At 37.6% G+C, this 27,210-nt stretch overlaps 1 protein-coding gene across 1 annotated transcript in view; it reads right to left on the bottom strand.

Annotated features, from left to right (window-relative positions):
* LOC150102840 (ketimine reductase mu-crystallin) overlaps positions 1-26,961 on the bottom strand; it is a 222,630-nt gene extending 195,669 nt beyond the window's left edge. Inside the window, exons 1-2 of the mRNA XM_090398047.1 lie at positions 26,902-26,961; positions 7,429-7,530 (exon numbers count right to left, since the gene is read on the bottom strand). Of these exons, the coding sequence (XP_090254173.1) occupies positions 7,429-7,530; positions 26,902-26,961 (162 nt within the window). The remainder of the gene's footprint in view (positions 1-7,428; positions 7,531-26,901) is intronic.
* Between the last annotated feature and the right edge of the window lie 249 nt (positions 26,962-27,210).

Genomic DNA, 27,210 nt, shown 5'->3' on the forward strand with positions numbered 1-27,210 from the left:
GGTGGAACTGTTGAGGTGGATATGAAGATATCAGTGATGCAGTTAAGTGTAAGAATGTACATAATGTGTATATAATTATATAATATTATATAATAATAAGTTAGTGCCACTGGTAACAAACCAAAATGGGATAGTTCACATAAAGCATCGAGATAACAGTGGACCCTAGGGGCTTTTGCACTTTTTGTACACTAATGCCAGGAGCATTCAAAACAAGCAAGAGGAATTTTGGTATCCGTTAATTCATCCTAGCAAATGTTATTGGCGTTAATGAGATATGGCTGACAAAAGATGATATAGTTAGTGGGACAGAATATTAAAGATATAGTATGTTCAGGGAGGATACAGAGAAAAGAATGAGGAGAGGAATGTTATTGCTGACTGATGAACTGCAACCAAAGAGAGTAGAAGTTCAACTGCATGCCAGTGAAAACAGCACATTTCAGGTTATCTGGTGTTAGATAGAGGCCAGCAGAATAAAATATACAGCTAGATGCTACTATAGACCAGGGGATGGAAAAGATGAAGATACAATGCATTGGCAAATACTCAATGAGTGGAGGGCAGGTAATTATTATGGGAGGGGAGGAAATTTCAACTATGAGAACATAGATTGGAAGGAGGAGAGGACACATGGAAGGAAAGAAATGGAAATTATGAAGTTACTGAAGAATAATTACCTGAGACACCATGTGATGGAATATACTAGGGGGTTTGAGAGCACTTGATCTAGTAATTGCATCTGAGAATTCATCTATAACAAATATGACCACATGCCAACTGGAGAGAGTGATCATATGGTCTTGACCTGGGAGGTGGCTAAATGTATGGAATTTTCATTTAAGATAGGATATGTGTGGAATTACAGGGCTGATAAGCATGACAGGCTTAGTAGATTGCTTGATCCGTGTGTTGAGGTTTAAGTGCCATGAAGAATTCATGTTGGAGGTTTAATGGAATATTATCAGCACTGAGAAAGGATTAAAACTAATTTTAATACTTCCAATATTTCGTCTCCGTCACAGAGACATCTTCAGGGATTACAAAAAAACTCTTTGTAACAACATACACACAAACATAATACAATTGTGAGTGAAACTAAAGTCCTATCTAGGTGGTGCACCCTCAGGGCATTTGCAGGTGGCCTAGGATGTAAAGAGGGATCTCTGATAATTAATGTTTCCCAAAATTTGGGAAGTTTAATGCAACCATATTTGTTTAAATTCACTTGATTCCTGAGTGCAGATGCAGGTTCAAAGAATAGTCTTTCTTTTTTGAATTTACTATGGTGAAGCATGGTGGTTTTTTTCCAGGAGATCCTGTGGGTTGTATCCAAAACATGGTCTGCAAGGCCAGATTGACCATAATCGTGACTGCAGATGTATGACTTGTGTTCCTATAACCAGATGGTTGCTGATCTGCCTGTCTGTCCAAAGTAAACCAGTTTACAGGCTCAAGGTACTCCATATACTCCAGGCACTGAGAGAGAGAGAGGAGGAAGCTGGTCTTTGGTGGAACGGATAAGGGTAGCAAGTTTACGGTGGGGCTTAAAAGTTGTATGGAGGTTGCACTTTTTTAATGATCTGGCTATTGTTTTTGATGTACCATGAATGTAAGGTATGGTGATGGCATTTCTGAAGTCCTTCTGAAGAGATGGTCGGGGGAATGGGGAAGGACTTGATTATTTTTTTAATCCTGTAGTCACTGTAGCCATTGGAAAGGAAGTTATTGTGTATGCATTTGAGTTCAGTTGAAAGGGCAGTTTCAATGGAACAAAGACTGTGGGCTCTATTGGTAAGAGTTATAATAATGCCATATTGCTGAGATGGGTGGTGGTAGGAGAGTTTGTGAATGTATCTGCCTGTATGAGTAGGTTTTCTAAATACAGAGAAAGAAAGGCTACCATTAGGAAGGCTACCATTACTAAGGTGTCTAGGAAGGGTAAACTATTGTTATTTTCCTTTTCCATCGTAAACTGGATTCTTGGATGTAGACTATTGAGGTGACTGAGGAAGGAATCTAATGTGTCTGGGCCATGAGGCCAAATAGAAAACACGTCATCTACATATCTTAGCCAGATAAAAGGTTTTAGAGGGGAAGAGTCTATGGCTCGTTTTTCAAAATTTTCCATGTAAAAATTGGCAAGAGGAGGTGAGAGGGGTGAATCTATGGCAGTTCCCTCTATCTGTTTGTAGATTTTGTTCTTCCAAGAAAAATAACCAGAGTTGATGGCAAAGGAAAAGAGCTCTAAGATATCAGAAGGAAAAACGTTTTTTAAGAGTATTAAGGTGTCAATTAGGGGAATATTGGTAAGCAATGAGATGGTGTCAAAGCTGATCAATATGTCTGTATTATTTAACCTCCCAAACGGCCAGGATATCTATAGACGTCCAGCTAAATCTGGATATGATTCAGCCCACCTGTTGAAAGAACAGGAATCAGAAGTGCAATTTGACCCTCATGTCCATTAGAAGGTGTGATAAACCCTCAAGCTGAAGAGAACGGTTAATTGGATTATCTCACGTTCTTAGCTGCCTCTCAGTTGCCATATAACAAGAAACACACTCCTTGTTCTATGCTGGGTAACTGGATCTTAGTTATATAGGATAGACTAAAAATAGAGAAATTATTTATATTTTTGTTTTCTCTTTTTATTGTACAATCCAATTTTAATGTCTGGAAAATAAAGATCCTTGCATAATTTCTTCACTTAAATATAGCCTTACCTTGGAGAACTAATTTTATTCTTAATTTTTTTGCGGTAATTTTTTTCTAATCGCTTACTCGACAAAACATTTAATTTGTTCTCGAAAAAATTAATTCACGATAATTATTTGAAATATTATTTAAAAAAAAAGAAAAGAAAACTTGCTGCCGACATTCCAGATTATATTATTTTTATTGTTGTTCTAAATCATTGAAATCGAATAATACTTCACAGATTTCCTTTAGGACATGCTTGAGTGACTTTGCTTTATAGAGAATAATATGAAATTCTTTAATCATATCACTAATTTTTTCCCTTTAGAGGTGTCACGAATAATAATAATAATAATACTCGACTGTTCTTTGTACTTTCACTTTCTTGGTTTCCTTGTATAATTGGTAATTACAAAATGAAATTAACAGTTACGATTTCAATTTATATGTATATATTTTCTGTATAATTCAGATATTATAGTCCAATTTTTAAAGTGAGCGATACATTTGCTTACATTTTTCATTCAAAATATGTATATCAAATGTGAAATTTCATTTCCATATTTTTATAATAGAATTGAACTTTATTTCTCCTTTGATAATTTAACCCCCCCCCCCGATGCATCACCATCATGCACCCGAAAACTGTTATGAAACATAGATGTAGTTTTTATTTAATTCGTTATTTCTCTCTAGTAATTGCTCCACATAACTTTAATTTTTCGATACAGAAACTATGTGGTGATTATTATAAATTAGAAATCAGAATCAGAAAATATAAATCAGAAAATTATTTCATAATTTTCTGAGGGCAGAGAGTTGTCTGGAAGACAAATTAATTTTTGTAGGTGACAACCAGGAGAGGATGTTAGCTACATCGTCTGATGTTATTGGCTGTTTCTGAAGCTAAGTGACAGATTCTGTGTTCGATGTTGTACATAATATCCAATACTGTAACTTCTATTCAACAGGGCTAAACTAATCTGTTCAAATGACCAAGACCTAACCACTGAACTAAATCACATCCTTAACACTTTCTCAGCCAATGGCTAACCCTCAAAAAATCCAAAAAAATACTAAAACCAGATATCCACAGCCCCCCCCCCCTTCACAAAAAAGATTACTCTAAATCCATCACTATTCCCTACATCTGAGGCACGTTGGAAAAATCAACAAAATCCTAAAAAAACATGACTTGACCACTTGTTACAGACCATATAGAAAATTGGCATCCCTTATATGCTCCACTAAAAACAAACCACTTTCCCTAGACCTACCTGGAGTATACCAGGTCCCTTGCAGCTGTAAATTGTCCTACTTTAGCCAAACAGGCAGGACAGCAAATATCAGAATCTCAGAACACAAGGACTACATCTGATTTTACAGTACAGCCACCCTGGGCTTGCAGACCATGCTCTGGATACTCGCCACAGAATAAGGTGGAAGAAAGTCACAGTAATACACCGCAGCAAGTTCAAATATGAGAGACTATTCATGGAATCAGCCTCAGCCCTTAGGAACATACCAAACCTCAACAAATATGGATGCATGAGACTGCCCCAAATTTTCAAAACATACATCAGAAGAACTCCAGTCCAAAGGCCAAGAACACCTAATATAGCCCGCTAGGAGGCACCATCAGGACTTTAGGAAAACGGTAGCTTCCTCCCTTCATTTCTCATTTGCTGTTATGTAGTACTTGCATGCACGTCTTTATCTTAAGTTCCCATGAAGATGGCAAAATCGAAATATCGGAAAGTATATATTAAAGTTGATTTAATTTATATTTCTAGTGTACGCTGTCAATTCCTTAAGTATTAATTATCAAGTCATACATCTGCAATCATGATTATGGTCAATCTGGCTTTGAAGACCATGTTTTGGATACAGCCCACAGGATCTCCTGGAAAAAAACCACCATGCTCCACCATAGTAAATTCAAAAAAGAAAGACTATTCTTTGAATCTGCACTCAGGAATCAAGCGAATTTAAACAAATATGGTTGCATTAAACTTCCCAAAATTTGGGAAACATTAATTATCAGAGATCCCTCTTTACTTCCTAGGCCACCTGCAAATGCCCTGAGGGTGCACCACCTAGATAGGACTTTAGTTTCACTCACAATTGTATTATGTTTGTGTGTATGTTGTTACAAAGAGTTTTTTTGTAATCCCTGAAGATGTCTCTGTGACGGAGACGAAATATTGGAAGTATTAAAATTAGTCTTAATCCTTTCTCAGAGCTGATAATATTCCATTAAACCTCCAACATGAAGATTGCTTGGATCAGTGCCATAGCATGTAAACTGCAAGGATGTGATAGTCCATGGTAAGTGCTAAAGGAGTGTTTGAGAGAAGTAATGGCAGGTGCATACCTAGAATCAGGAGTGTAAATCAAGTGGGAGTTAAATGGATGAATATCATGATTCGACTGGAGCTGCAAAAAAAGAAAAAAAACTGCAGAGGGAATTCAAGGAGAAAGATGACCAGCAAGCACATGAGCATTACAAAGCACAAGCCAGAAGGTTAACAGTGTGGTAAGAAAGGCAAAAGCAGAGTGTGAAAGGGAATTAACAATGCAAGCCAAAGACAATCCCAAACAGTTCTTTTGATATGCTGCAAGTAAAAGAAAGAATGTTTATGGCAAAATGCTTTTAATGAATGCCAATGGTTGGGAGGCAACTGTCAGTTGAAATATTAAAATTGCTAAGTGGATGATATACACTTTGCAAGTGTATATCATCCAGATGAAGATATTGCAGTAATGAGAGAGGCAAAGACTTATATGGGCACTGTGGTAAATGAAATGGAGGTGCACAGCATATTAAAAAACCTTAATGTGAATACAGCTGTGGGAGGATGGTATACAAGTTTTATATAAAGCTGCTAGGGAATTGTCAGTGCCCTTGACCATTGTTTAATCTAAGTCTCGACTCTGGGTTAGTCACAAGGGGATGGAATGAGGAGAAAATAGTTCCACTGCATAAAGGAGGCTCCAAGACTGATGTAGCAAATTACTGACCGATCAGCATATCAGGAGCTGTTGTCAAAATACTGGAGAAGTTAGTCAAGAGCAAAATATAGGAAGGGATAGATGGAAATGGGATACTGTACTGGGGAGGGGGGGAGAAACGTGGTTTTATGAAGGGTAGGTCATGCCTCAGTAACCTGCTTACATTTTATAATACTGTGAACAGTTGAGGTGGATAAAGATAATGAGTTTACAGTGATACTGCTCGACTTTGCAAAAGCCATTGACAGGATACCACACGAATTCAAATCAGTAAACTGCAGCACATGGGGATGGATATAGGATTGGACTGCTACTGTTTAATTTGTACATTAGCAATATAGGAAAAGATCTCAGAGGAACTGTTCAGTTGTTTGCCATTGATGCAAAGTTGGGTAGAGCAATAGCTAATACAGATGATGTCAAAATTTTGCAGGGTGATTCGGAGAGACTGGCAGTCTGAGAAAAGGAGAATGGATGTAAATTTAATGTGGCAAAATGTAAGGTTATGCATTTTAGGGTGAAAAGATTACCAGCTGTATACTACATTGGTGGAAGTGTACTCCAGGAATGTGATGATGCCAGAGATTTGGGAGTGTTAGTGGATAGGGAGTTACAAAGTTTAGGGTACACACAGCCAAAGTGGTTAAAACAGCTCAGATTACTTGGTTACTGAAGAATACTTTGATGAGCAGAGACAAGCCGTTATCGTTCCTCTTTATTGAGCCTTGATAAAACTTTCATCTTGACTAGTCCATGCAGATCTGAGCATGTGAGTCATCAAGATGACGCCAGGTCTATGGAATGAACTTTACGAGAACAGGTTAAAGATTTGTGGGTTACAGAAACTGGTTGATGGGCAGAAAAGGAGTGATATGATTGAGACATACTAATTACTAAAGGGTTTTTACAAGATTAATTCAGAGGAAATTTTTCAGAACACATCTGGGGGGGGCATCCTTGGAAACTGAGTAAGAGTGTAGTAAGCAAGGGTGTTAGAACTAGGTTTTTGCTTGGAGAATGGTGAATGAGTGGAATAGGTTGCCAATGTTTGTTGTGGGTGCTATGATTGTGAATGAGTTCAAAGCAAAGTATGACAGATACCATGCAAATGTTGGATAGTGCTTGACATTAAGGTTAGGTCCTCCCTTAATGAGTCTAAGGACTCCTTGGAGTAGCACAGTAATACATATATATCTGTATACAGATTTGGTCACTGTTTTCAAAAGGATGAAGAGATAGTGGAGAGGGTCCAGAGATAATTGACTAATGTAGGTACTGGTCTCAGGAATGTTGAGTGGAAGAACAACTGAGGACATGTAAATTCTAGCATCCAGTGGATAAGAGTAGGAGTGGGTGGGGGGGGGGGATGAGGAATGAGACATAAAAGATGGCAAGAGATTATTAAAAGATTAACATGGATGAGGTTTTTCACAGAATTGGGGAGACAGTTCGAAAACAAGCTATCCTTGTAAGGTATATAAGGTGGATGTGAGCAGAAGGTATTTTGCATGGAGAGTGATGTGATTAGTGATTGGAATGTCTCAGGGTTGGTGAATGTGGCAACAGTGAATATATTTAAGGCATGGCATGATTACAGTAAAACATCCCATGAGTCTCTGGACTTCATGGAGGGCTGATGATAATGATAATAAATTTTGCAAATATTGCACAATATTATTCACAGTGAAGTTACTATAAAGTTTAAACAAAAGTTACCTGATTGAAATCATAAAAATAAGATAACACTTCATAATGTGCTCTAGCTTGCTTTCCTGATCCCAAAATTGCAAGAACTCTTGGATTTCTTGATGCTAAATACTGAAAATAGAATAATAACCAGTATGTCACAAAAGGAAAAAAGATAATTATCATATATTATCATCATCAAACCTCCATGGAGTCAAAGTCGTCACAGGAGGAGGAAGTCCTCACTGAGCTTTTGTGTGTTTGACAAACTCTCAGATAATTTATTTATTAGTATGGAGTTTCCTCCTTTTTCTCCCCTGTCCCTATTGGGGCAAGTTGAGCCCCCCCATGAGGGGGGGGGGGCAAGTTGAGCAAGATAAACTGGCGGAAAAAACCCTACTGCCCGTGCCCAAGAACGGCTAACTTGGCTATGGCTGAGGAAGATCCTCAAATTCCTCACATCTTCAATGGGAATTGAACCTGGGTCCTTCCCCAGTCATATGGTTGCAAAGCACACAGCCACTAGGCTAACCGTGCAGACTCTTAGATAATAAATTCTAATAACCAACCATTCCATGCAAAAAAAAAACTTACTCTTCATTCTCTATGTTGCATGGCTTTTGAGGACTTTTCTCTTGTTCCACTTCTATTGGGCTCTCTCTCTATTCTATGAAAAATCTCTTCACCATTAATCTAGTGGAATCACTAGCAATCACTGCCAATCACTGTACACTGACTGTTAAAGACACACTCTTGATCGTTTCTTTCACAAGGGCAGTACTTGTACATTCCTACAGTCCAACATTCCATGCTGAGGAAAACAAAATGAAGAATCCTCTTTTTGTCGTACTCAAGCTCAAGGTTTCTTTGTCCTGTTCACTGACATTCATTGTCTGCTTCTACTCGCCATTCTGAAAACCAAAATCGAAATTATATAAATGAAAATGCCTGCAACTCCAGCTGGATTCCCTTTTTCATTATCACTGAATAAGTTATAAGAGATGCTGAAGTATTTGTGAGCAGCAAGGTAATTCAAATTACCAACTTATCCTCTAGAATACCATATAAATCTCCACGTTCTCAACATTCTTGATCTTTTCCGTAGGCAGTTCTCCTTTGTGGTATACTTGAGATGTCATCTCAGTAACTTAGTCCATAATCCCCGCATTTCTTCTTCCACAGAAGATGCTGTTCTTTGCCATTCTCAACCTAGTGACCTAGCTGCATTAATCAACCTAACTACCCTTTTCTATATCACATCAAGCATTTTTAGAGAGTTTATAGATGCACTACCCCAAATGTGACAGCAATGTACAGTCACAATGTACTGATTTTTATTGACAGTGATTGGTAATTGTAGTAATTGGAAGTGATTACTAGTTTATTTATTTATTCGTATGGGGTTAACCCTGTTCCTCTGCCATCCTTTAGGACTGGTTGAGCCATCTTATGGGATAAAATTATGAATGTAAATCAATGTGCATTCTAGGGCTGGTTTGCCTGTTCTGAGGAAACACTTGAAAATGAAAAACCTGAGTCTCTGAGTGAAAAATACCCTCTACCTCTGTATGAGACCGGCTAACTCACCAATCCTATATCATCCACCATGAGGATGGATATATAGGATTGGACTGCTACTGTTTAATTTGTACATTAGCAATATAGGAAAAGATCTGAGAGGAACTGTTCAGTTGTTTGCCACTGATGCAAAGTTGGGTAGAGCAATAGCTAACACAGATGATGTTAAAATTTTGCAAGATGATTTGGAGAGACTGGCAGTCTGAGAAAAGGAGAATGGATGTAAATTTAATGTGGCAAAATGTAAGGTTATGCATTTTAGGGTGAAAAGATTACCAGCTGTATACTACATTGGTGGAAGTGTACTCCAGGAATGTGATGAGGCTGGAGATTTGGGAGTGTTAGTGGATAGGGAGTTACAAAGTTTAGGGTACACACAGTCAAAGTGGTTAAAACAGCTCAGATTACTTGGCTACTGAAGAATACTTTGATGAGAAGAGACAAGCAATTATCATTCCTCTTTATTGAGCCTTGATAAAACCTCCATCTTGACTAGTCCATGCAGATCTGAGCATCATGGTATCTTGGCAATGAAGAAGAGCTGGGGGAGAGGTGAGTCATCAAGATGACACCAGGTCTATGAAATGAACTTTACGAGAACAGGTTAAAGATTTGTGGGTTACAGAAACTGGTTGATGGGCAGAAAAGGAGTGATATGATTGAGACATACTAATTACTAAAGGGTTTTTACAAGATTAATTCAGAGGAAATTTTTCAGAACACATCTGGTGATGGGAAAACTCGGGGGGGGGGGGGGGGGTCATCCTTGGAAAGGTGTTAGAACTAGGTTTTTTGCTTGGAGAATGGTGAATGAGTGGAAAGTTAGTCGAAAGAGACCAGATAAAGCTTCCTCATGTCATGGATGGGAACTGAACTCAGGTCTTACTGACCAAAGAGCTTCATCTATACTGACTGAGCTACAGAGGTTCTAGTGATTGCTAGTGATTCCACTAGACTAATGTTGAAGAGATTTTTCATAGAATGGAGAAAGGGAACCATCCTCAATAAAGTTAATAGCTGTTCTTCAATAAAGTAACGCTTTCAGTGAAACAGGCATTTGGCATAAACACATTACAACCATGCCGATGGAGCAATGCTTATAATGTGTCTATGTGCAAAGAGAGGCTTAATGTCAGGGTAATCCCATGAAGAGAAATTTCATGTTTTCTGGGGATTTGAGTATTATCTACAGTAATACCACAGGAGAAAGTTCTTTGTGGGAAATATGACAAAACTGTGTTTTTCTAGCATTAAAATTAACAAGGTTATCTGACTGCCATTGAAGAATGGCTTGGAGATTAGAATTGAGGGTAGCTGAGGTTGATTATCTGCAAATCATAATTTGTGTAGTGTTAGATTTGTTGAATGAAAGCATTTCCTATGATGAGTGCAACAAATTCTCATCAGAGGAACTGTAATTGGAAGTGATTGCTAGTTTATTTATTTATTCGTATGGGGATAACCCCATTCCTCCACCATCCTATAGGACTGGTTGAGCCATCCTATGGGATTAAAAATGTATTTTATGAATGTACATCCATGTACATTCCCGGGCTGGTTTGCCTGTTCTGTGTACTGGGTTGGCAATCAACTGAAATAGGTATTGCTATACAGAAGAAAGAAGGCAGGTGAGAGAACAGAGCCTTGTGAAACCTCAGCATTAATTGCACAAGGAATAAGAAGCCATCCACTATGACACAGTATGTATCCAGTAAGAAAGCTGGAAACACAGCAGCAGAAGTTGTAGAGCAAACCAAATGATGGAAGCTTGCTTAATAGACCTCTGTGCGAGACCCAGTCAAAGGCTTTGGAAAAATCAAGTACGACCACTTGATATTTGCCAAACTTTTCCATGCTATTAGTCCAGAGATGGGTAGCATATGTAAGCAGATCTCCCTGTTGATCAGCAGTGGCAGAATCTATACTGGCAGTTGTTTAGTTCTGTCCATGAAATAAACAACTGCCAGTTCATGGACAGAAAAAATAACCAATGAAGATGTCTTAAAATCCAGTGGCAAAGCCTAAGATCTCATACAAACAATCAAGAAATGAAAAACATATCTTGACTACCAGCTTCTACAAATATCAGCTTCTACAAACCATTTTGGTGAGAAGAATTGATGGCGAAGGAGCTAGAGGAAAAAAAGAATATCTTGGTTTGACAACATCAAGACGCAGACAGGAAAGAGTAGCGTACAATTGCTCAAATCAACGTAAGAACGTAGCTTGTTCATCGAGATGGTCGCTGTCCTTCGATAGAAGATGCCACCATAAGATGAAGTTATTTATGTCTTCAAAACAGCATAGAAGTCAGGTGCTGACTTCTCTCCATTATTTATATTCTTTCACCAGGACTAAGGTGAGAGAGACCTGGCAGTAGTCCGATGGTTAATGACTTGTGAAATTTAATATTGTACTCAGAATAAGGAAAATATCTTACTACTACGAGAGACCGACTAGTGTTGTACAGTTTAAAGTCAGATGAAGAAAATACAAATTTCATTGGTAGAATCATATTTTTTCAGTTTACAAATGGATTGAAAACAGAGCTTAAGGGGTCTGTATACTGGACAGAAGTTCTGAATATTGCACAGGCATTAAAAATGGCTCAAAGTGAGGAAATCTTATTGCAAAGTAAGAATTCCTTCTTAAAGACACCATCTTAGTTGAACCTCAAACTTCTAAGCTGACATCAGAAAAAGAAAGAGGATTCAGATATTGGTAATGCAGTACCAAAGCATTTTTTTCAGGAACTTAATTCCTTAAAGGAAGAATTTAGTGCTAAAATTGATAAAAAGCTTTCTAAATTAACTAGCTGGGAATAACAGCTTACTTCTCTTGTTAAGGATCTCAAAGTTGAGTCAAGATGAAAAAAAATTCTTATGAGTGGGAGTATCACTTATGAGTGATACTCCCATTCATAAAGATAATAAAAGAAAACTTGGGTGCTACAGTTGTGGTAAATTGGGCCACACTTATAGATTCTGCATGATAAATATCATAGAAAAGAGATAATCTAGATTGTAGTAAAGTGAATCAGAATACCACTAAATCATTCCTTAATGTTATTCAAGATTTTGTTTCACAAAATTTGATCAAGAGAAATTTTTCAAGTCAAACTATTTCTCTTAAACATCCAAGTACTGTCCGACCACAGATCCGAGAGCCTAGTCTGGCAACCTCCCAAGAAGAGTCAATTCATGCTGAAGGGGAAAAAGAAATAATGGATGTACGAATTGGTCACTAACATGTGAAATCATTGCTTTATTTATACGTAAAATTTTCCAACTGTTATACAAACAAAATAGTTACCACTTTAAAAATGACAATGTTCATAAAAGAAAAGTTAATTTTCCAACATGTAATATAACAACTCATCCCACAAGACATATTGATTACCCTATTATCAGAATGGATTCTCCTTCTTTTGCCATGCACAGAAGTGTCGAAGGGTCTCGCATCTGTGACGTACAATACTACACAGAAACTCTTGCCTACATTGAATTCATGTGATTCTGAACTACTGAATTTAGCAAATCCTTCACTAGCTGTTGCTCTGTACAAAGTATTCATTTCAATACTCATGAGTGATTTATTTCAAGTATAAAGGATCAGCTGCAGTATGTTTAAGGAATTTAGACCAAAATGTAAACTAAGAAGGATTTTCAACCAGGAAATATTATTAATGAGAGCCATTTCTGTTACAATTTTTCATCTAGATTTCAATCCTTCTCATAACTTTCTCTTAACAGTATGCTTTTTTTTTTTCAGGTGATCTTGGGAGAAGAATTCTTATCACTTCATATATATATATGTGGGTGGTCTGAAAAGTTCTCAGCCTCGACCATAGATGCAATACTATCAGCACATTTTTTTTTTTCTAAGTTGGTACATCAAAAGCATCCATGTGAAATTGCAAGTCATTCTATCAAGTAGTTTGTTTCATACAGCTGTCTGAAGCAAAAGTGTTGTCTGTATCCCTTGAAATGGATAAAAGTGAATATCGTGCGGTTATAAAATTCTTTGTAAAAGCAGGTTTAACATCAAAAGAAATTCATTTGAAGTTGATAAAAAGTTTATGGGCACTCTTCTCTTTCGTTTTCAACAATTAAAAAATAGGCTGCTGAGTTTAAACATGGCATTAAGCCTTGAGGATGATATGTGAAGGACGTCCAAAAAGTGTAACAACACCAGAAATCATTGATCAAGTGCACAATATGGTATTGCATTACCGGCAAGTCAAAAATGCACTCCAAAGAAAATCTCTGATCAGTGCTTGGAATGTTTTAACAAGAATAAAACTGATTGTGTGTGTATCAACTTATTACTATGGATGAGACGTGGATCACCATTACACATCAGAATCCAACCAGCAGTCAAAACATTGGACAGAAGTTGATTGTTCAGTGCCAAAGAAGACAAAGTCAGTTCCGTTGGCAGGAATGGTCATGGCATCGGTGTTTTGGGATGTTTATTAATTATCTTGAAAAGGGTAAAACAATAACCAGGGAATATTATTCCGATCTTTTCATTTCCAGACTAGACAAAAAATATTCGTGAGAAAAGATCCGGTTTGCAGAAGGGAAAAATTATCTTTCATCAGGACAATGCACCTGCCCACAGAGGTGTTTTGTCAATGGGAAAATTAAGGGATCTGCCCTATGAATTGCTGGAACAATCACTCTATTCCCCATATTTGGCTCCCTCTGACTTCTATCTCTTCTCAAAACTAAAACTTCCTCGCTGCTCAACATTTTTCTTCGATTCAAGAAGTGATTGCAGCTGTAGAGGGGTATTTTGCAGATTATACTGAGAACCACTACTGGATGGGATAATGGCACCGGAGCATTGCTGAAATAAATGTATTAGTCTTAAAGGAGATTATGTTGAAAAATAAAAATAATTCTGAAATTATAAATTCGTTTTTTCATTGTCAGGCCAAGAACCTTTTGGACCACCCTCGTATAATGAAATCTTTGAACAGTTGGTTATGTGGGTAAAATATGTGTCATCCATATTCTTGGGATTTTTAGACCATTGTTATTAAGTTCAGGGTGGTTGATTCGAATTTCACAGGCCTCTTTTAACGTGGTATGAGTGCAAATTTAAAGACACCTGTGAAATTAGTACCTAATCAGAAAATTTTACTAATCAAAATGCTTGAGACATTATCAAATCAAGATTTTGATATATTTTATCAGAGCTAGGGTGACTTAGTTGGTCAGCAACTAGGGTGACCAACTTTTGAAGATGAAATTAAGAGAGATTGGGTCACAACAAATTTAGTGAAATTTTTGGGACGTGAATCCTACATTAATTTATAGGATGGTTTATATTTAAAATATACAAACAGCAATTTAAATTATAGCACATCAAAATATTTAATATAATTTTAGACATTTATACTTACATTCAATTAAAATATCCATACTTCTTAGATTAAATTTATTTCTATTTATTCAACAGATGCTGAAGTAGCACCGTCACTATCCATCATGAAAATATACTATGGATATTACATATTATAAAATATAATATACTTGTTGCTTGCAGTCATTATTATCCCATGGGCGATACTGAAGTCATGTTTACATAATATACAATTAGCTTTGTGAATGTTGGATGTCACAGGTTTTAGCCACGAGTACTGTTCTTCCCATTTCTTCAGATAAGCACGCAAATTTTACATTTTTTTTTGGTTACCTTTTTACATTACTACTTTCCGTTTCACAGTCACTATCCATCATCAAAATATATAATGGCACTTGATGTTCAAGGATACTGAAAATACTTTGAGAATAAATGCAGAAACAACAGCTGGTAAGAACGCAAGATAGGAAACAGACAAACAAAATCCGTAAGTGTATATCGAAAATCGCTACCAACGATTTGATTATTCTGAATGGCTATTGATTATTAAAATAGCACCAAAGGTTACAAGATCAACGCAATGATGTAACATCTTTGCTGGAACACCCATGTATATTTGTTGGCCGGAACAGAATTGTATCAATTCGAATTTTCCAAACTATCGATATTAGTTTAAATTGTATTTGGTAGTTATAATGTACATTGAAAAATTAACGACAATGATTGAACTTAGAAATCCACAGATGTCCCATGAACAATTTGAATCACTTCATGGAAATGTTGATCCTTTAGAAAGTGAAAGTACATCTCAGTTATCTCTGAATCTTCAAGTTAGAGATAGACAAACCTTAAATACTATAAGAGGAGATGCTAAAAAGCAAAAATTTTTTTTAATGTTCACTGTACTTTTTTTTTTCAATTGCACTATTTTAATCTTATAGTAAATAATAGTAAATAGAATTTATTTTAAAAAATTATGGAAACAGCTATCGTGTTATAATAAAACTTCAGTTTAATATAAACCAACATCACTCGACGTTTCAACCTTCATATCAACGGCATCATCTGGAGTATACACGTATATATGAAGAAACAAGCTAAGCTTACAATCTACATGGTATGCTAAAGTCACAGTAATTTGGTTAGCCATTAAAACTACTGACCTGACCATGTAGATTGTAACTTAGCTTGTTTCTTTGTATATATGTGTATACTCAAGATGATGAACTTACTATGAAGATTGAAACATCCAGCAATTATTTTGGTTTATATTAAATGAAAGTTTTACCATAAGGTAGTTGTTTCCATAATTTTTCTAATAATGAGTATAGTTGCCTCAGTACTGAAGATACTTCAGGTGCAAACTTTGTTTGCTTACAGTTGGATAAAGGATTAAATTAAATTTATTATTGTCTAAACAAATGGAAAAAAACTTCCAACATTTTTCTCTAAATAAAGAGTAATTTAATAATAAGGTGAGACACTTTTTGGCAACTCTCTTTTGGAGAAGTCATATTTACTGAGGTAAATATGACTTCTCCATTGCTTCCACCTTAGTATCACCACCTCTGGGTCTGGCTCCCACTGACAAGACCTCAATAAAGGTCGAAACCGGTCTTGATAGTGGCCCTTCCTTTAATGCATAGCATTATACATGTGCTTCGCATTATGAGAGATACTAAGACAAGTAGTGATGAGAGCTTGGTCCACCTTTACCACAAGTTGCCTCAGTCCTGAAGATACTTCAGGCGCAAACTTTGCTTGCTTACACTTGAATAAAGGATTAAACTAAATTTATCATAATAAAAATATTATTATTGCAAAAACTGATAAGGGAAATTATTATTATTATTATTATTATTATTATGGGCAACTCCAGGGAGTCCTTAGACTCATAGAGGGAGGCCCTAAACATCATGTCCACACAACTATACGATATTCTCACGGTATCTATCATACCTTACCTTGAACTCACTCACCATTATAGCACCCACAACAGACTCTGGCAGCTTATTCCACTCATTTACCACTCTAAAAGTAAAGAACCCAGCTCTAACACCCTTGCTAACCACACTCTTGCCCAGCTTCCATAGGTGTCCCCTAGTTCTCCCACCACCAGTCCTGATCTCAAAAATATCCTCTGAATTAATCCTATAGAAACCCTTTAGCAATTTGAATGTCTCAATCATATCTCCCCTTTTCTGCCTGTCAACTAATTTCTGCAACCCAGAAATCTTCAACCTGTTCTCATATGGTTCATCATCTGTACTGAGCCTTGATAAGGCTCGGTACAGAGGTACAATAACTTGCTTGTCTCTGCTCGTCAAGGTATTTTTCAACAACCAAGTGAGTTGATGAGCTGATTTAGCTACTTTTGCAATGTGTCCCCTAAACTTCATCTCCCTATCAACCAACACTCTGCCAAATTTATCCACCATATTTATGGATAGAAAACAGAAAAATGCAAGATCTCCTATGTGAGGGCTCCATATACCAAAATATAGATCGAGACCCCACTGTGTCTCCAAGGAAAAAAAGTCCGAAAATTATGGGGAAAAAAAATTGACTTCCTGGCCAAAAGAAATCATCAAAAAAAAATAATAAAAACATTCATGTTAAACCATCCCATATTTATGGATTACCAAAAATTCACAAACCTAATATCCCCCCCCCACGATCCACCCCACCTAGAAATTGGCCCAGTTAGCCAAGTTGCTTGCCACCTCCCCTTAATGGCAACTCTTCTACTTTTGTAAAAAAATTCAGTCCATTTCAGAACATTAGTTAAAAATCATATCCTTAAAAATTCAGACATAATGGTTAGTTTGATGTCACCTCTTTATTTACCAATGCACCACCTATAGACACTCTTGATTTGATCAAGTCTAAATTTCCCCCTGATATCTTTGAAATATTCAAATTTACTATGTATGCAGGTTACTTTACATGGGGAGGAAAAATCTACAAACAGATTAATGGTACAGCTATGGGTTTCCCCCCTCTCCTCCCCCTTTAGCAAACTTTTAATGGAACACTTTGAAAGCAAAGTACTTCCCACGGCTACATACAAGCCACCACTAGTATGGTTATGCTATCTAGATGATGTGTTTGCAATTTGGTCCCATGGACAAGACGCTTTGGTTTTGTTTGTTGCCTACCTAAACAGCCAGCACCTCAAATTCCACTTCATAGTAGAAAAAGAATCTAATAACTGATAACCATTTCTTGACACATTAGTCACCCACCTTTCAGATGAATTACTATCTTTTTTTCCACTTACAGAAAGCCAACACATACAGGAAGATACTACATAAACAATCACATCATCATCCAATCTAACTGTATGGCATTTTAAAACACTTACATACACACAGAGTCATTTGTTCTAACAATACAGCTCTGTCCGCAGAACTCAAATATCTGCCATACGTTCTTGGCCAACAGCTACAATTCCTACAAAATAGATAAAATACTACATAGCCCCGTTACCCCTCCCCTAATACATAGGAACACAACATTACCATTTTTATTCCCTATATCAGAAAAGATAGCCAAAGTACTGATGAAACATGGCTTTCTCATCACATTCAAACCTGACATTAAACTAGCAACTCTAATCTGCTCGCCTAAGGATAAAGTTCACCCTCTAGCACACCCTGGAGTGTATGAAGTTCCCTGTGACTGTGACCTGGCCTACTATGGGCAAACAGGAAGATCAGTTAACATCTGCCTGGAAGAACATAAAAAATACATTTGCTACTATTAGTATTGCAAGTCAGGACTGGCAGACCACGCTTTGGACACCCTTTCACACAGTATTAGATGAAAGAAAATGAATGTGCTATTTAGAAGTCCTTACAGATCTGAAAGATTTTTTTTTGAGTCAGCCATGGCTTCGAAGAATTCTCTCGACTTGAACAAATATGGTTGCATTAATTGCCAAAAATTTGGAAGACATCTTAAGAGCAACTCCCACATAGCTGTAATGTTGTTGTTTTTTTAATTTTTTATTTTTGAAATAGGACTTTAGATCTTTTGACCAATTACAATTTTTAGATCAATTACAATTTAGTAGTATCACTTAGTTTCACTTACTGACTGTCGCATATACAAACTATGTTGTAGTCTGATGATGCTGATTTGAAATTCAGTGAAATATAAGCAGTTAATAAAATTTTTTGATAAAAATTGTTTAGCGTTGTTAATACCATTAAAAATCAGTCATGAGTAGTGTGTGCCTATCACGGTTATAATGTATTCTGATGATGCTGGTTAGAAAAATAGCAAAATATTAGTGAGTTTAATAAATATATTTTTTCCTTTCTTCCTTTTTCTTTCCTCTGTTTATACTATAATACTTAATGAATCATCAATGACACTTTATTATATGTTGAAGACTAAAACGCAAAAAAATTTACATTTCAGTCCCATGTTTAGAAAATGTAAAAAAAAAAAAATCTGATACTACTAAATAAATATTTTACATCTCTCAATAATTGAACAATTTTTGTTAAATTACTGAGAGATGTTTCTCTCAACAAAGTTTCTCTTTATATTCTCTCCACAATATTTTATTGTTTAGCAGCTAGTCCTCAATAATGCTTTTTATCCATTTAACACCATGACCATGCCATCTGACACTTCCCTCAAATATCCCTTAACCTGTTCCCATGCACTACATTATTCCTTTCTTTACAGCTTCTTATGCCATGGCACTGCTCCAAGCAGTTTTTTTAAGCTTGTCAGATCTGTAACTATATTATTCTTAACATCAGCTCTCCATGGAGTCAAAGGATCATTGTGGGAATTCACACACTCTCATGCAAAACAGTCATTGAACCATGTCTTAAACCTATTCACAGTTTCTGCATTCACCACACTTTCAGGCAATTCATTCCACTTGCCAATCACTCTCCATGCAAAGGACCTGCTCCTCATTTTCCTGCTCACAGTCCATTATACAGCTGCCAGTGATGGCCTTTTGTTCTAACCTTGTCTCTCCCTCTACTCTATGAAAAATCTCCACTTTAATCTGGTAACAATCCCTCACCAACTACTTATGTCTCAATCATACCCTCTCTTCTATTTACAGGGATCTACAAGTTACATCCCTCAATATCTATAGAACATAGGATATGAATATGTTGCTTGGGAACCTTCTCTGGACCCTCTCCAACTTCTTACATGATGTGAATTATCTCCCTGATTAGCACTACCTTCCAACTTGAGACTGCACATGATCATGCTTTCCAATCAGAAGCAATGCACCTTGGTTATAGATGAATTCTGATACTATCACAAGAACCAACATTCTCAAACACATCCTCTCCATAACATACTGTTTAGATACGGTAATTATCCTTCAGCAGTTACATAAATTAATTTCTTTCCCTCTCATGTGCTTTTTCCCTTCTCCTTTGTTCCTATATTGAAAATCCCTCATAATATTTCTTATTAAATTTCTTATGTTGACTGTTAATCAGAATGAAAAAATACTGGAAGCCCGAAGTGGTGAAAAGTTCGATGTTTGATCACTAGAGAAAGGTTTTTTCAAGACTATGCAGAAAATAAATACAAAAAAAAAAAAGATATATATATATAGATAGATAGATAGACAGATAGATATTTTTTTTTTTTTTTTTTTTATTGTAAACATAACAATCTTATATACAGGATTAACCGGTTTTTGGTTCTCTGCAGTCAGACAGAGAGGTTAAATGCTCATACTCTTGTTGAGGTATGTTACATCGAAGTCCGAAGACTTATAAGGCTAGTTACATTTTTTTTTTTTTTTTAAATAAATTAAAGCCATTAAGAGTTATTTTAACATGATAACATAAGATCTTATTTTAACATAAGAACATAAATGTGGAAGAACATAGAAGTTACTATTGCACAATATTATCTATTAACATGAAAGTGCCAGCTGATTAACTTTCGCACTGTTAAGCACAACAATCCTTCTTTCTTCCCCATTTCTTTTTTTTTTTGGGGGGGGGGGGTAAAGGTGTCACTTCTATACTGGAAAGTGGATTATAATGCAGTCGCCCTGCTCAGCCAAGAGTTGATTCTGTGGATTCCATTCTTGGTGGAAAAGATCTAAGGTGTTGTTTTGCCTATGGTGGTGATGCTCGTGTAGGATCCGACATCTCACCTTTTGTTGGAAGGCTGCAGTGAGTTGGTCAGTTGCCTCTCTCTGTGAAGTTGCTGTGCTGTCTGGTCTTGTATGTCTGAGGTAGAAGTTGTATATTACCGCTTTTGCGGTGATGAAAAGGTAATTGCAGAATGAATGGTTATTTGACTCCACATGGACGAGATTGAAATATTCCTCTTCTGTATGAAGATTACCACAGGTAAGAGCTGCCGTTTCCCGAGTCAAACTGATTAATTTAGTGTTGACTGGGCATTCCAAGTAGGTATGCCGGACCGTTCCTAATTGGTAGCAGAAGAGGCAGTTATCTGAGACGTTTGAGTTAAATTTTCGTAATATAGTAGGAGTGGGTAATATATTATGCCACATTCTCCACTGAATATCTGCGTCAGGTTTGATGGCTCTTGTGCGATATGGTAGATCCCATTGAAATAGTGTTTGATCAGATGATGCAGGATTTTCCAACAAAGTGCTTTGGTTCGACTGTTGTGTTAGTGTGCTGTAGATCTTGTTGGTGTTGCTGGGTGTTAGTTTCTCCCATGAGTTATTGGTTTTTATCAGAAAGATAGGCGCCAAAACTTCTGAGTTTGGAGGGCTAAGCCCCACTTCTGTTATGCTATCAGGCATAGCGGCTTGAAATGCGGCCTTTACGGTGTCTATCTGCTCAGACTCATTCCCATATTCTAGGTTTTCGAGCGAATTTGGAAAGCGCCAGGTGAGGCTTGGAGAAAGAATGTCACCCAAGATCCTCACGTTTCACCAGCTCCATGGAGGAAAGAAAAATTCTTTCTGAGTGATCGGGCTTCTTACCATCGTGTTGTGAAAGATGGGTTCCATGAGGATTTCAGGTAGGGATGCTGTCTTCACTGTGTGCTGGAGGTTTAGCTTCTTCCATCGTCGAAGGGCATCTTTGTAGAAGTTTGTTAAATTTACAGGCACTTGAGCTGTTGTCATTCTTAAGGTGGTGGAGAGAGAGAGACCTCTAGTGGCAGAAGTGAAAATATACTCAGTGGTGCATTTGTGTGATATTTCCTGTTGTAGGGCATTTATGAGAAATCGAGCGCGGAACGTTGTTATTCTGTTGTCAATGGAGACCAACTTTTGTCCTCCATCTTTGAGAGAAGTACATAGCTGGGAGTAGGAAAGCCAGTTTGTTTTATTCCATATGAATCGATATATGGTTGACTTTATTTGTTTGATGAATTGCACTGGTGGCGTAAGAATCTTTAGTGTATGCCAAAGGACACTGGTGGCTATTTGGTTAACGATTATTGTTCTCCCTCTTGTGGAGGCAGAGGCTCGTATTGCTGCCCACTTTCCTAGAACTTGCTTGAAACGCTTGTTTAGTGTTTCCCAGTTCTTATCCACATAAGAGGGTGTGTTTCCTAGGTAAATCCCCAGGTATTTGTTTCCCTCTGTGGACCAGGTACCAGACATTGGGGAATCGGTTCGGTTTTTCCATTTGCCACACCACAGTCCTATGGTTTTATGTGTGTTTAGTTTGGCTCCTGAGGCTGCCTGATATTGTTGGTATGCCATTTGTATGTTATGAAAGTCCTCTTCTTTGCGGGCTATGATTGTAACATCATCAGCATATGCTGTCAGGGTTATGGTTTGGTAGGGAAGTTTAGGGCGGCATGCTTTGAGCAGCATGCTGAGTCTACACAAAAAGGGTTCGATGGCAATTGTGTAAAGAGGACCGGAGAGTGGACAGCCTTGTTTAATACCTCTGCTGTATGGTGCAGTTATGGTAAGCCTGTTGTTTATTTTCATGCAAAACTGTGCCTTGGCATACAACATTTTAATAGAGTGAATGATGCCTGAGCCAAAGCCAAATGCTTTCAAGCAGTTGAAGAGGTAAAAGGTGTTCAACGCGGTTGAAAGCTTTTTCTTGGTCTAGTGTTACAAGACCCATTGTTTCACTGTTGTTGTTTGCTATGCTTATGAGATCCCTTATAAGGTGTAAGTTTTCGTGGATAGATCTTCCAGGGATGGAATAGCTCTGATGCGTATTTATTATTTCGCTCAGAGCGGGTTTAAGTTTGTTGGCAATGGCTTTGGATATAATTTTGCAGTCGGTGTTTGTGATAGAGATGGGTCTCCAGTTTCCTAGTTTCGTCGCGTCTCCTTTCTTTGGAATGAGTTTGATAACTGATGTTGTCATATTGAGTGGGAAGCCATTGGTATTCGCTTCAACAAATACTCTGTAGAGGATAGGTCCAAGCTGTTCCCAGAAGGACTGATAAAATTCAGTGGTGAGCCCGTCTATGCCAGGAGATTTATCTTTAGGTAAGGAGGTGCAGGCAGTTTTCAGATCGTGTAACGTGATAGGGAGTTCTGTGTTACTCCTTGTTATTGGTGAGAGTCTTTTCACATCGGAGAGAATTATATTCGTGGCCTCCATAGATGTTGGGTTGGCTTGGTACAAATTTTTGTAGTACTGCAAGGTATATAAGAGGATTTCGTCATGATTTTCTATGATGTTTCCATTATCTGTTTTAATAGCAAATATAGTGGTACACTCTTGTTGGCGTTTTTCTAGTGAAAAGAAATACTTTGTAGGGGCATCTGCGAAGTTAATATGTTTGCGTCGTGCTCTTATTAGTGCTCCTCTTGCAGAGTGCTCTAGGTGTGAGCGTATGGTGGCTTCTAGGGACTGGTATTCCTCAGATTCTGGATGATGCAATTGCTGTTGTTGTTGCAAATTTTTAAGGGCTGAATGCTTATTCAAATTTCTTCGGTGACTATATTTTTGGGTGAATACCTTAACTTTGGATTTAAAAAGTGACCACCACTCGGAAATTGATTGTGAAGTAGGTATATCTCTGATGAGAGTTTCGATATAGATTTTAGAGGTTCTGAGATATTCTGTATCCTTTAGTAGGCTGTTGTTAAATATCCAGTATGCTCCTCCTTTGTATCTGGTGTGTCCAGGAAAGCAAATGTTAAGAAGGATGGAATCATGGTCTGATGCATGAGATGGATGGTATGCGACTCTCCTGATGTAGGGTATTGTGTGCATCGATGTGTAGTATCTGTCGAGCCGTGCCTGGTATAAGACACTGGTAGGACCACCTTTGGCTCTCCAGGAGAACATTTTCTCATGTGGGTGCAAGTGTCTGAAGGTGTCAGTCAGCTCGAAGTCATTTATTACATCCTGGAGAAGCTGAGCTAGTGAGTGTCGATGTTCTTGGCATTGCTGTATGTCCATTGCAGGATCCAGAGTGCAGTTGAAATCCCCTGCCAGTATGATGTGGTCATTGACCTTGCTGAGGTGGTTTCGCACAAACTCCAGTACCTGCACTGCAAGCTGGTCATTTTGTGGGATGTATATGTTAATGATATATATTTTCTTTCCTGTCTGAGTTGTAATGAGTGCATATATTGCACACCCAGGAAAGGTATCGATTATTTCTACTTTTAGAGCGCTGTTTTGGTGAATTCCAATGCTGACTCCCGATCCATGAAGTTGTATGGCAGGACAGTGGTGCATGGTATAAGGCCAGTTCTTCCAGTGTTGATATGAAGCTTTGCTGTTGCAATGGAAATTTGTTTCCTGCAGCATGACTATTTCTGGCCGGTGGGCAAGGATATGCTGCAAGACCAGCCTGTTTCGCAGTGGTGTGGCACATCCTCTAGCGTTTAGTGAGAGAAGGTTTATTGAGGTGCTCATTATTTTTATGGTTTAGTTTTATTTGGTGCGGTAATCCTCACTTCCTTTACGGATAGTTACGCTGCCGCTGGGATTCAAGCCCGTTTATCAGGTAGTATATCCTTTTCCTGAGATTGGTGGTTTTTCTCCCTCTTTTTCCTGCCAGAATAGTTCTTAATTCTTCCAGCTGGGTGATAAGGTCACTGATGTCAGCGGTGTAGTCATAGGCTGTCAGCAGTTTTTGTGAAGAGCCTCGAACTTTTTTAAGAAAGCTCTGAAGCTGCTCACTTGTAAGTGGGCCTTCACTGTGAGGAAGACCTGCATTTCCAGTTTCCTCTTCATCATCTGAGGACTCAAGAAGCTCGATCTCTTCATCCCCCTCTACAGGCTGTTGGGAGGGTTCCAGAATGCTTGGAGGCAAAGGTTCCCTGCTGCAGCTGCGCTGGTTTGTCTTTGGCTTTTTTTCCATTTTTGTTTCTTGCTCCTCTTCGTTATTATTTGTATCTTTATCAGAGTTAGTTAGTTGTCTGTGTTCCGTTTCCTTTTCTCTAGGATTGTTTTTAATCGATGTTGGTGGAGGTTCTTTCGAAAGTTGGGTTTCTTTAGTGCTACCACTTGATTTTGTCTCCTCGGTACTGGACTGAGAGCTGTTTCCTTGAGATCTTTGTTGTTTGTTAGGGATGCTCTGTGTTTTGGGGTTGGCTGCTTGCTGCTTCTGATTCTCTGATCTGCTAGGGTTAGTAGTATTGTTAACCGGTTTCTCATTTCTGGGTATATACGGGCATAACTTCCTTACATGGCCTTCTTCATGGCAGTAAAAGCACTGAGCAGCAACAGTAATATAAAAGGTGTAGGGTACTCCATCTATTTCTGTGTTGATTATTTTGGGTATGGAGCCGATTGTATTGTCGCCAAAGTGCATTAGAGCCTGTCTTCTAAAGCTCTTGATGTGAGCGAATTCAGGCCTAGTTGTAGAGGCGCGTAGCGTTCGGATTTTACCTATCACTGCGCCGTATTTTGATAGTAATCCGCGAAGCATTTGATGGCTTATTTCCGGTGGGACATTTGACACTGTTACTTTTGTGGGAGCAAGTGCAATTGGTGAGACATTCACGTGGCATGCTCCGATGTCTATTCCCTTTTCAATTAATGTCTCAGACCAAGATGCGTTGTTAAAGTACATTTGTACGGTTCCGGCAACTCTTGAAATGTGAGTTATATTTTTGGGGGGAACATGTTGAGCTACTGCGTCTAGATACTTTTCCAGTAGGGTATTTTCGATTGCGAAAATTACAATTCCGTTATCTCGGGAAAAACGGTTGGCTAGGTGAACGTTTGTACGTGCGGTGGTCGTTGTTGCAGTAGTATTAATTCGCGCGGAGGTATTAGCTACAATGTTGGCATAAGAGACAGAGAGTGCTGACCTTTGTCCGTTGTTGTCCGGAGTGATGAGACTGATGTCTTTTCCTTCTCTGGAGCTGTGTCTGGCGTCTTTTCCTTGATCGGAATTCTGCGACCTTTGACCGATTCCTGCTGAGCTCGGGCGTGGACCGGCTGCTGCTGGTGGTGATTTGCTGTGGTTTATACTGGCCATTGCTTCGGGCGAATATGGGGAAACGCAAGCTATCACAAATTCCCGGTACTCGAAGGCATACCGTTGTAACAATAAGCACACGAACAAAGAAGATTTTAAAATTTTAAATTTAATATAACTTTTCCTAGCTTCACAAAAATAGAAAACTAATTTTTTAACGCGATAGATTAGGTGCTTACGATTATGGAGGTATAAATCTTGAAGTTGATTGACGTATTCAACCGCAAAAATACAACTTTAGGCAAGAGCGACTTTGGACACGTCTGCACACTTCAGCGTCGCGATGTATCCAGCATGATAGACAGATAGATAGATAGATAGATATATAGATATAATTAATTTTAAAAAAAAAAAAAGAAAAATAAGAAAAAAAATTTCGTTCCTCACTTACAGCACACCTGTACTAGGTTTATAGAAGCTTTCATGGGTGGGAGCTGCATAAAAATAATCATCTCATGCTCTTTTCAGTCCATTAAATAGCAACAAGTTTCAAGCAGTAATAATACATATCATTACAACTTACTGTGCTGTATGTGTGCATGCTGCCTTCATGCTGAACTTTTGCTAGATGCAGTTATTCTACTATCGTCAGCAACAACCATTTCACTCATGCTCTCCAAACAAAAAAAAAAGTAGTCCTCATACCATTACTAGGCACAATTTTACACAACTTCGAGAGAGAGAGAGAGAGAGAGAGAGAGAGTCACCTCTTGTTTTTCTCCCTTCTTGTCATATACTGAGTAATTCCTTCAGATTAATCCTCTAAAGCCCCATTAATAACTTAAATCTCTATCATATCCCAATCTTTTCCACCCATCAACCAAAGTTTATAATCTACAAATCTTCATTCTGTTCTCATAGGAATCACTTTCCTAGACCTGTGACATTTTAAACAACTCTCATCTGGATCCTCTCAAACACCTGGATGAAATACACACCTTGGCATGCCATGGAGTGTGTTTATCTGCCACTCCTGCTTAATAATACTATTTATCCATCTTATTCTCTTGATTTATCCTCTCCTGACTTTGGATATACAGTCTGATACTGCTTACCTTAAACACCTCTGATAAATTCCCATTTGCAGTATGAGTGTACTATACGTATTTAACTGTTTTACAAAAAGAATTGCTTAAAAAATAAAATAAAATACATTACCTTAGTTGCAACAGCTGAAGCTGCAGCTGTTCTCATAGCTGTTATTGCTTCTCCATCCATAATCTGAAATTAAAAGCATCAGTTACTCTTAAATAGTTCCATACTTTTAAATATTGTCTTTTCTAAAAGAATATAAAACTTTAAATTATGATAATAGCATACAAAATATTCTTAATTCTAAATGGGTATTTATTAATATTATCCTTATGGAATCATAGCACTCACTGGAAGACAACTGCTGATATTTTATATTAAATCGATCCTTAATTTCCAACTTGGTACTCAATTCTCAATCCTCTGAATCCAAAT

This window comes from Typopeltis vanoorti, chromosome 9 (genome assembly GCF_054136105.1).
Source record: "Typopeltis vanoorti isolate ZY-2024b chromosome 9, IOZ_Tvanoo_1.0, whole genome shotgun sequence".
Classification (NCBI taxonomy): domain Eukaryota; kingdom Metazoa; phylum Arthropoda; class Arachnida; order Uropygi; family Thelyphonidae; genus Typopeltis; species Typopeltis vanoorti.